The following is a 9,322-nucleotide window of genomic DNA, read 5'->3' on the forward strand; positions in this document are numbered from 1 at the left end:
GCTCAACGATCAAAAAGGACTTGTAATGAAGCTGAGTCTGAACGAGGACCTCCAACTCAACGACGATGTAGAAACTACGGAATAGCTGGACACAACTCACGGACTTGCCAGACAGATAGAGATGCTCCTTCTGAACCATATCCTAGCATAGCAGATGTATAACTAAGTATGTGGTTGAATAAACAACGGTTGTAGTCACCTCAGTTGTAATGCCAAGACAAAATGGCCCGTTCGGTGATTTGGCCCGCTCGGTGATAGATTACGTTATATATATATATACATATAAAGTCTACACGGTCGCGTCCTCTCTCATCCCATACAGAGGCCGAGCAGGATATATAATTCCATCATCGTTTTCCGCCCACCCACCCACCTACCTCTAGGGCAACCTACCTACCCACCTACTTCCCTAGCGAGGTACCTGGAGACGACGATGAGATTGCTGCAGCAGCGATGCATCTCGCGCCGATCACAGTTCATGCACGCACCCCTCTAAAATTAACAGCAATAAATAGGTGATAAATTGCATGGTGCATATGAAGCCGAACTCTTGGGGAAGGGAGAGAAGTCGAGAGTCTCCCAAGCTGGAGGTTTGTTTTTTTTTTTTCGCAACAGCGCACCACCTACATTTCTCACCTTCGGTTTGTTTTTGGTCAACAGCTCGGAACACTTTCCGGCCGGGGTATGTATTATTATAATATTACAATATTGCGCGTGGAAATTGCTCGATCCATCCATGTCCTGTATGGTCTCTTGCGCGCATGCGGTACACCGTACACGCACTCTCTCTACTCTCTCTCACACATACACACACCCTCTCACACTCTCTTTCTTTTTCTCTCTCGCTGGCTCGCCCACACACACACATCCTGGATACTGATGAAAGCCGATCTGCCATCGGGGAGAACGTGCTCGCGCCTGACGAAAATTGAGGAGAGGTCTAATCTCCAGGAGGCATCGTAGGAGCAATGGCGCCAGGACGGCGTCTACGTGGGAAAAGATCTCGGAACCTCATCCAGGAGACAGACTGTTCATGTAGGCGAGGCGAGGCGAGAGGGACCGGAGCTGAGTCCTATTCCGTGGGCCGGGCGTACAGGACAGAACGGCAACAATCCCTCCACACTCGTGCGGAATGGGATGATTGAAATGATCATATGGAAGTTGCATGTTGTGGGTCGGTGGCATGAAACGTCGAGGCCGCGCTGTAGATCTTGGACTCGACCCCATGTTTTGTCGTTCCTGGATGAAAAGGGAATTCATGCGACGAGCGTGTTCCTTTCGTGTCAGTTCGTGCGCAAGTGACTCCCTCCGAGATCATGAGTCCATCGCAAACTGGGCCAAGTCGACCACGCCGTGGTGGAGCGAGATGTGTCAGCCGGTCGATGTCGACAACGTGCGGAAGAGACCACGGTAGGTGCATGGCGATTCCGCATCATGCTCAGGACGGGCGAAAACGTTCTAACTTCCGCATTCGATCATGAATCGGTGGACAAATCCGACAGCGTGCAGGTGTTGATGGAGTGGATCGTGTCGTCGTCGGAATTGCGAGTGGAATCGAAGCCCCGAAATGACGTAGCTCCCTACAGTTTTTTGGCGTGGAATTTCTTGACGATCATCGTCTATCTGAGAGAGGCGTTGGAGATCTTACGACACGCATGGGAAATCAGCTCTCCCTGGGTCGTGCATCTTCCTTCGTTGATTTCCTATAATAATCATCATCACCCTGCTTGAAGCCGCCTTTCTGTCGGACATCAATCCCAACAGACGCGCCATTCCCTCAAGAAGTTGGTGCAAAGTCTGGCGCTTGGAAACAAAATCAAATCGCTGTTCTAACGTTAAATCGACCATTCGCCTTACAGCCCACAGCCTGCCTACTCAGGTCGACCTTCGAACTCATCCTCCGGTCCCGAAAGAAACAAGAAAATAACACCAACAAACAAGCATTCCTACAGCATTCCCGACATGTCGACCTCCCAAATCTCCTCCGCCGCCCAACGCGCCTTCACCGCCGCCGCCGCCTACGACACCCACCGACCCTCCTACACGTCCCCCTCGGAAGCAGATGCCTCATCCTCCTCCTCCAAGGCCCTCCAATTCCTCCTCGAACAGACCCGCGTCGCCGGCGTCCAGGGCGCCCACCTCCTCGACCTCGGCGCCGGCACGGGCAAATTCACCGAGGCATTGGCCGCGCGGCCGGAGAACTACCGGATCACGGCGGCGGAACCGCACGCGCAGATGAGGGAGGTTTTGGTGAAGAAGGATCTGCCGGGTGTGACGGTGATCGAGGGCGGAGCAGAGGATCTGAAGGGGTTCGTGGACGAGGAGAGTGTTGATGCGGTCTTTGCGGCTCAGGTATGGTTTTTGTCGATTTGGGTTTTCTCTTTTGGGTTTTGCTGCCAGCCCTCGCCCTTTCCCTACTGGCATTGAAGATGGATCAGCATCAAAATCTGGATGGAGACTGTCGGAATCTCCACACATTCGCCTACCTCCTCCGCGACGATCATATCGCATCCTTTCCTCTCCCTATCCCTGTCCAACCCGTCCTCGACTAAGCTACCTTCCTTCAACTCACCACCCCCACTCTTCTAACCTCTTCCCTCTCCACAGGCCTTCCACTGGTTCGCAACCCCGCTGGCCCTGCACGAGATCCACCGCGTCCTCCAACCCCACGGCGTCCTCGGCCTGATCTGGAACGCGGAAGACTACAACAGCCCGCGCACGCACGCCGCGACCGAACCCTGGCTCGGCAAACTCCAAGACCTCCTGTACTCCTGCGAACCCGACGCCCGAAATCCATCCCAGGAAGACGACCATCCCCGGTTCCGTCACATGCGCTGGCGCGAAGTCTTCGACGACGCGCAGATCCGGGCCAACCCTTTCAAATTGATGGTGGCCGGGGTCACGAGCACGCTTGGTCTGGATGGTGGCGAGGAGGAGAACGCTGGAGATGGCAAGGCGCGGGAGGAGGGGAGCAAGAGCGGTGCGGCCTCGCAATTGTTTGCGCTGCCCCTGGGCGAGTATAAGGAGCATTTCGAACATTTCCTGACCGAAGAGGAGTTGTGGGGGAGATTCTCGTCTTTGGGACATATCGCTGAGATGGGAGGGGAAGAGAAGCAGGTGAGTTTCTTTTTCTTTTTTGCTTTTCTTAAGACGACATTTTCCCATCTCCTCGAACCGCCTTAGGCTGACCTCATTTCTTTCTCTCACAGCGCGTCCATCAAGCTTTCCTCAAGATCCTGGAGGATCCCTCGGCGGAGAAGGATGCTCAGGGTCGATTGACGGTTCACGGCGATATTCATATCTATTGGACTTCGAAGATCCCATCGGAAGGTCGCTCGACGTTGTTCAGTGTGGAGCGTTCTTGATGCGGTGGGAATGGGAGGTCGTGGGGATTCTTGCAGAGCGAGTGTTCTGCGATCGACAATATAGAACAGGGTATAGAAGGGCATGCAATTTTATTCTGCTCGAGACGAGAAGTACTTGTGATCATTCACTTGAAGGCCCCTCCTTTCCTGATGACGACGGTTTTTGCGAACGATGCCCCTTCCACACCTCGCGCGATTCGTTGCATTTGCATTCGGAAAGATCCCCATCGAACGCACATATCCGATAGCGAGGACCAGTGTCTGCACCCTAGACCAGCATTACAGATGAATTTTGATCGCGATGTCGGGATTCCACCCGCGGCTTTAAGCTTTCGTCGAAAACAGCTGCTGTGAAGCCGTCCACTGACCGATCTCCCGCTCGTCGTCGCGCGAGAATGCTGCCGTCCACATGGAAATCCCACGGTCATTCTCCGGGATTGTCTCGGTGAATTCCACATGAAACCCTTCACGCATTCCGAGGACCCCTCAAACCGTCTCATCCCCAGCGCAAATGTACATGACTGCCATCACACGTCCCCTCGTCAGCCAAAAATTGAACAGGCAGGCGAGTGAAAAATAACCACATGTGCCAGCCATCAGAACGACCACCTTCCAGATCCCCTGTATTCTTCACTTCCCTCGCACACACACGCGCGGGCGCAAAGGTGAGGGACGATGGGACGAAAAGCACTCACCATTATTTCCTCGCACGAAAGCATCGCCGTATTCCCTCCTCGGGCGGCCCTTGACGATTTCTTGCACGCCCTCGAGGGCGATGTTCATGTATCCATCGACGGATTGCAGTTCGCCTGAAGAAGAACAAGGTGGTTTTAGTCATTTGGATCTCTTTCCAGAGGCAAGATCGCCATTTCTCTCCACGTCCAGATTGGTGTCATCTCAACAGGACGAACCTTTGTAGACCACCCCCGAGTTCAGTTTGACCGTGACGGGCCGATGGAGGATCTCGTTCAGGAAGCCAGAGGGGTCGCGGCCGGCAGTGGCGGCGGTGGCGGCTGCGGTCCCGTTGGTTGCGGATGAGTCTTGAGTGTCGGCCATGGTGTTTCGATCTTGTTGAGGTGTATGTGGTTTCGAACGTTTTCTCTGCAGCAGCCTATGAAGTCGGAACTGTTGTTTGATCAATGTGATCGTTAGGGTTATCTTCAGATGAAGTGATGTCAGACTGCGGGTCAAAATGTGTGGTGCTTTCGTTATCGATTGTGAAATTTACATCGCGGGACCGACGACATTCTTGCCCAGAGAAGATTGGCTTTGTTTGTCTGGGAGATCGTTATACAACCGACCGAACATATTCCAAAAGAAACCCAGAACCCAGCAAGAGAGAGAAAAAAAATTCGAATCGCTCATCTGCGAAAGAAAACGACCTCTAGTCCGACGAGTTCGAGATTGAAATTCCCTTCAAAACCACTCCTTTTGTCAAGACCAACCATCAAACCACATATCGAGAGGCCAAAAAAGAACCAAACAGAAACAAGATCAAGAAACAAGAGAAAGGACAAAGATGAAACTCCTCACCCTCAACTTCCTCACCTGCGCCCGGAAATCCTGCAAATCCTCCCCGGCCGCCTTCCCCCTGCACCCGCGCGAGGTCGAACTCGAACAGATCGAAGTCGACCTGAATCCGCTCTTCATTCGAAACATGCTGCCGCGGCTGGATTGGGAGGCGATGCGGGCCGTGACACAGGAGGTACGCGGTGGTCAGATTTCATTCATCCCTCTTCTACTTCTTCTCCTCCCTTTTCGATCAGCCTGGTCGGCCGAGCGAGTCCTCTCGTTTCCTGTCCATCGTGGGCCTCATGTCTCGTAAATTCTTTTCTCCTCACCTGTCCCGAGATCGGCCTCGCCCTTCACTCTGTTCCAATCTCGCCTCCGAAATCCTATCCCTCACCGGACGATCCCCCTCAAACAGGCCCCCCAGTCAAAAATAGTGATAATTTAAAATCTGACGATTCCATCTCCCCACCTATCTAGCTCGGCCTGCCGCCCCTCCCCTCAACCGTCCCGGAGCCGGACTCCCTCGAGATCCCATCCGCACCCGCAGCCACAGATGCGGCGGCGGAGACCGGCGAGGTCGCGACGACGACGGCGCCCTCGCAGACGCTCCAGGACCTCCACACGCTGCTGCTGGAGACGAGCATCGCCAGCGGGAAGCTCGCGTGCGGGAACTGCGGGCACGAGTACGCCGTCAAGGAGGGCATCGCGAATTTCCTGCTGCCGAGCCATTTGGTTTGAACTTGTCTTTTTCTTTTTTTGCTTTTTTCCCGCTCTTATAGGGATTCCTTCTCCTTTCCTTTTTCTTTTCTTTTCTTTTCTTTTGGGGAAAAAACAAATCACGGAGGTAGGGGGAGGGATGGGAAGCGAGAAGAAGGGATCGGAAGGAAAGGAGAAGGAAGGAGAAGGGAGATTTGTTTTCGGGGTCTTTTGGGCGGGAGGCAGGCAGCTAGGGGACTATCTTCCGGATGATTCATCGGGAAGAGGCGACGAGGGATGTCGTGGGTGTGTGAAACAAGGGAGGCTCCGATGGACTGGGACGGGGGGAAATACGTGTGAATCGAAAACAAGGTTTCTTTCTTCATTTGGCTCTGTCATCATGATTTCCCCGAAAAAAAGCCTTTTCATCCTGTTCTCTCCATGGGGATTTTCTTCTACTCCGACGAAAGTTTCCCGTTTCCCGTTTCCCGTTTCCCCAGCCCCCTTCTCTCTATACATTCCTCCTTCCAATCCCCCCATTTTCCAAAGGAGAAGAAACCAACAACACCAAGCCAGATGTGGATTTAAACCCCCCTCCCTTACCAGATCAGCACCTGTTTCTTCCCCTTGTTCCCCTTCCGCTTGCCACCACCCGCACCGCTCCCGTCCTCCGGCGCTTCCGCCGCCGAGGAATTCTCCGCTGTAGTAGCACCACCACCACTCCAAGCGCTCACGGCGACCGGCGCACCCGGCAATCTCCGGATGCCGACCGCGCCCTTCGCCCCGCCGGGTGTGAACAACGTGCTGGAAGGTTTCTGGGCGGCGGGGAGGGCGGGGAAGAGGTCTGCTGAGTTCGAGTTCGACTGAGAGGGCATCGCTGCGTTGGATGGGCCCCGGGAGGAGGAGGCGGTTGCGAAGGAGGACTGCTGGCGGGGGGCGGCGGGGCGGATTGTTGAGGATGATGATGTCTGAGCGGGGGGTCGGGCGGTGGTCCAGTGGGGCGTCGGGGCCGCGGAGGAGGAGGATGTTGCGGCGTTGGGGCGCGAGCGAAGCGGGAGGGTCGGGAATGGGTTGTTGGGGCTGCTGCTGGAGGACGAGCCCCAACTCCCGTGCTTGGAGACGGCGGAGCGGGAACTCTGGGCGGTGGAGCTCTTCAGGCGGAGGACCCGCGATGAGGAGGACGGGACGGACGCCGAGGCCGGACCTGCGCCGGGCAGCGAAGGGTAGTCTTCGTTGATGGCCTTCCAGTTCGACCAGGCGGCGAGCAGGGCGGTGCGCTTGGCGGGCGCCTCGAAGATCTCGGCCAGCTCTTTGATCAGCGTCCCCAGGGCGTCCGAGGCGGAATTGTCGAAGAGGGCGAAGAAGGCGGCGATGAGCTCGGCGGCGGTGATCTGGTCCCGTCGGAAGGAGGAGATGCGCGTGCGGAATTCCTCGAGTTTGCTGGGGTTGTGGTGGAGGAGCTGGGCGGCGCGGTCGGTGACGGCGGCGTGCCGGAGGCGTCGCGCTTGTTCCTGGGGGCTGAGGGCTTCGGCGGGCTGAGGAGGGGAGGCGGCGCCGGAGTTGTCGGCCGTGGCGGGATTGCTGGCGGTGGTGACGGCCGCCGGAGCCGCGGCGGCGGGCACTGGACGACTCAATTGACCGCCGAATGAGCGGCTGGTTTGAGATTGCGTGCCGTGGATCTCCCGCTCGCGTTGGTGAGCGAGTTCCGCACGGCTGACATGGCCGCTTGAAACGGCAGGCATCTGCTCCGCGTTTGGATCACGACCACGACCTCCTCCTCCTCCTCCTCCACCCCTCCGTTCACGTCGGGGCTCGACGTACTGCGGCCGATAATCAAACGCAGAAATGTCCACACGTCGTGCGTCCCGCCGGGCATCCTTGGACAAACCATTAGGATGCGCTTCCAGTTGATGAGCTTTCAGATCCATCTCCGAGTCGAACACGACGAATTTCTTCTCCTGACATTCCTTGTCGTAACAGGGGTAGTGTTGCTTTCCGAAATGCTCCTCCAATGCGTTGTAATTCATGAAATATTGAGGTTTGCGGCCGTCGCTCCTCCGATCGCATAGATGGCAACGCTCATGCTTCTCTCGACAGTGCGTGTAGAGCTCGTCATCGCCGTAGAAGCGCAATCTGCAGAAACCACACTCCGGGTGTCCCTTAAACCCACTCTGGTCGACTGCACCGGGGTTGTCGTCGCCGAATTTCTCGTGTCGTTTAAGCTCTTCCTTGGTGAAGAGTTCATGCTCGTGCGTGAAGACCTTCTTATTCCGGGTGCACAGGTCGCACATGGATTTTTGATGTTGAGTGCGGACATGACGGTGGAGATCCGGCCAGCCTAGACAAGCCACATCACAGTCCCCATCCGGACAGTTGTACCGCAGCAGGAGTAAGGTGTCCTCAAAGATGTCGGCGTTTTCGTAATTGATGCCGAGGGTAGGATCGGTCCGGTAGAAGTCGGCCGATTGGTACTCTTCAAACCGCTTCTCCGGGTCGTCGGTGAAGGTGACGTAGGCCGCCTCGGTTCGACAATGTGCGCACGCTTTGGTCTTGTAGAGCGCGCGGAGTCGGAGCGCACAGATGTGACATGTGCGGTGGTTGCAGGGAGCGACGCTGTTGTGCGCGACGGGCGAGGCACAGATGAAGCACACCTCGGCCTCGACGTCGTCCCCTGCGGGCGCCGCGTCTGCGGCCTCGCCTGTGGTGTTCTCTGCGGCGTCCTTGGTCAGACGATTTTTCCCAAGGACGCCTATACCTCCCGGTTGGGGTGGCGGTTGATGTGCCGAAGGCTGCTGATCGTCCGCAGTCGCCGGTCCTTGAACAGGGGCACGGCTGCCCTCCTGGTGATTTCCTCCACGTCCTCGCCCTCGACCGCGGCCTCGACCGCGACCACGCTCCCCCGACCGTTCACCGCCAGCGCTGTTGGTATTTCCAGATGAGCCGCCGTTGGGGCGTGGGTGTTCGTTCCTCGAATTTCCACCTTGTTGGCCACGAGCTCGACCTCTTCCACGTTGAGCTCCTCCTCTTTCTGACGTAGACGCCGAGCCGGAATTAGCTCCGAGGTTCAAAGACGGCGAGGCTGCGGCTGCCATTGTATGTGAATCTTCTATTGTATACCGTGAGGAATGAAGTGTGAGATGTGTGATTTCTTCCGTAGATTATCTATTTCGAGCGATAAGTGGGAGAAATTGTGGTGAAGTCATGGAATTGCGGCGATGGAGATGGGTTATTGTTGCGATTGCACCCTGCACAGCCCTCTACGGCTTCGAACTCGTCACGGTGACTCATGCGCGTTGTCGGAGGAGGGAAGGGATAGAGGGCAACAAGGTAATGATTGATTGAATGATTGAATGGTATATGCTGTCGGGGTGTTATGTACGCGTGAGGGTTATACTAAGCAGGACTTCCTACGATCATCAACATCATCATCATCACTTGCGCGCACGGGTCCAGTGAATAATAAATAATAATTATAACGTAATCTATCACCGAGCGGGCCAAATCACCGAACGGGCCATTTTGTCTTGGCATTGTAAACAACATCTTTCCTGTTTATTGTATCAACAACGAGACATGTCATCAGATAATCAAGAAGGTAGAATCGATCTTGCTATCAATGCGTATAGATCTGGTCATTTTCGGAGCCAACGGAGCGCAGCTGCTGCTTTCAATATCAATCATCAGATACTCTCTAAGAGACTCAGAGGAACCAGATCTCGCGAGACTATGGCACCAAACTGTCAGAATCT

General features: G+C 55.5%; 5 protein-coding genes across 5 annotated transcripts; 3 read left to right on the top strand and 2 right to left on the bottom strand.

Moving 5' to 3' along the window:
* The first annotated feature begins 1,064 nt into the window (after positions 1–1,064).
* On the top strand, positions 1,065–2,080 carry K489DRAFT_180505 (uncharacterized protein). Its single transcript, XM_033599457.1, has 3 exons — positions 1,065–1,410; positions 1,503–1,784; positions 1,860–2,080. Exons 1-2 carry the CDS (start codon positions 1,166–1,168, stop codon positions 1,729–1,731), a joined length of 474 nt encoding a protein of 157 aa, XP_033461380.1. The 5' UTR covers positions 1,065–1,165; the 3' UTR covers positions 1,732–1,784; positions 1,860–2,080.
* Positions 1,963–3,365, top strand: K489DRAFT_316252 (S-adenosyl-L-methionine-dependent methyltransferase; the record flags this gene model as incomplete). The annotated part of the gene is made up of 4 exons (XM_033601147.1): positions 1,963–2,373; positions 2,608–2,889; positions 2,977–3,117; positions 3,210–3,365. The coding sequence occupies 4 exons, from the start codon at positions 1,963–1,965 to the stop codon at positions 3,363–3,365; spliced, it is 990 nt and encodes a 329-aa protein (XP_033461381.1).
* A 693-nt stretch (positions 3,366–4,058) lies between these two features.
* On the bottom strand, positions 4,059–4,358 carry K489DRAFT_290136 (like-Sm ribonucleo protein; the record flags this gene model as incomplete). Its single annotated transcript, XM_033600168.1, has 2 exons — positions 4,059–4,174; positions 4,277–4,358. Coding segments are annotated over 2 exons (198 nt in total), but the record flags the coding sequence as incomplete, so codon positions are not given.
* A 269-nt stretch (positions 4,359–4,627) lies between these two features.
* Positions 4,628–5,887, top strand: K489DRAFT_378758 (Trm112p-domain-containing protein). The gene is made up of 2 exons (XM_033604480.1): positions 4,628–5,070; positions 5,355–5,887. The coding sequence occupies exons 1-2, from the start codon at positions 4,885–4,887 to the stop codon at positions 5,613–5,615; spliced, it is 447 nt and encodes a 148-aa protein (XP_033461383.1). The 5' UTR covers positions 4,628–4,884; the 3' UTR covers positions 5,616–5,887.
* Positions 5,888–6,172: 285 nt separating this feature from the next.
* Positions 6,173–8,665, bottom strand: K489DRAFT_387843 (uncharacterized protein; the record flags this gene model as incomplete). Its single annotated transcript, XM_033606361.1, has 3 exons — positions 6,173–6,709; positions 6,740–8,244; positions 8,329–8,665. The coding sequence occupies 3 exons, from the start codon at positions 8,663–8,665 to the stop codon at positions 6,173–6,175; spliced, it is 2,379 nt and encodes a 792-aa protein (XP_033461384.1).
* Between the last annotated feature and the right edge of the window lie 657 nt (positions 8,666–9,322).

The sequence above is a fragment of the Dissoconium aciculare genome, assembly GCF_010015565.1.
Source record: "Dissoconium aciculare CBS 342.82 unplaced genomic scaffold K489scaffold_4, whole genome shotgun sequence".
Classification (NCBI taxonomy): domain Eukaryota; kingdom Fungi; phylum Ascomycota; class Dothideomycetes; order Mycosphaerellales; family Dissoconiaceae; genus Dissoconium; species Dissoconium aciculare.

What these genes read in the sequence shown, in the direction of transcription:
- K489DRAFT_180505 (XM_033599457.1), top strand. Translation starts at nt 1,166, where the DNA reads ATGTTGTGGGTCGGTGGCATGAAACGTCGAGGCCGCGCTGTAGATCTT. An exon ending in AACGTGCGGAAGAGACCACG is followed by an intron (nt 1,411 to 1,502) that starts GTAGGTGCATGG and finishes CAAATCCGACAG; the next exon opens with CGTGCAGGTGTTGATGGAGT.
- K489DRAFT_378758 (XM_033604480.1), top strand. Translation starts at nt 4,885, where the DNA reads ATGAAACTCCTCACCCTCAACTTCCTCACCTGCGCCCGGAAATCCTGC. An exon ending in TGCGGGCCGTGACACAGGAG is followed by an intron (nt 5,071 to 5,354) that starts GTACGCGGTGGT and finishes CCACCTATCTAG; the next exon opens with CTCGGCCTGCCGCCCCTCCC.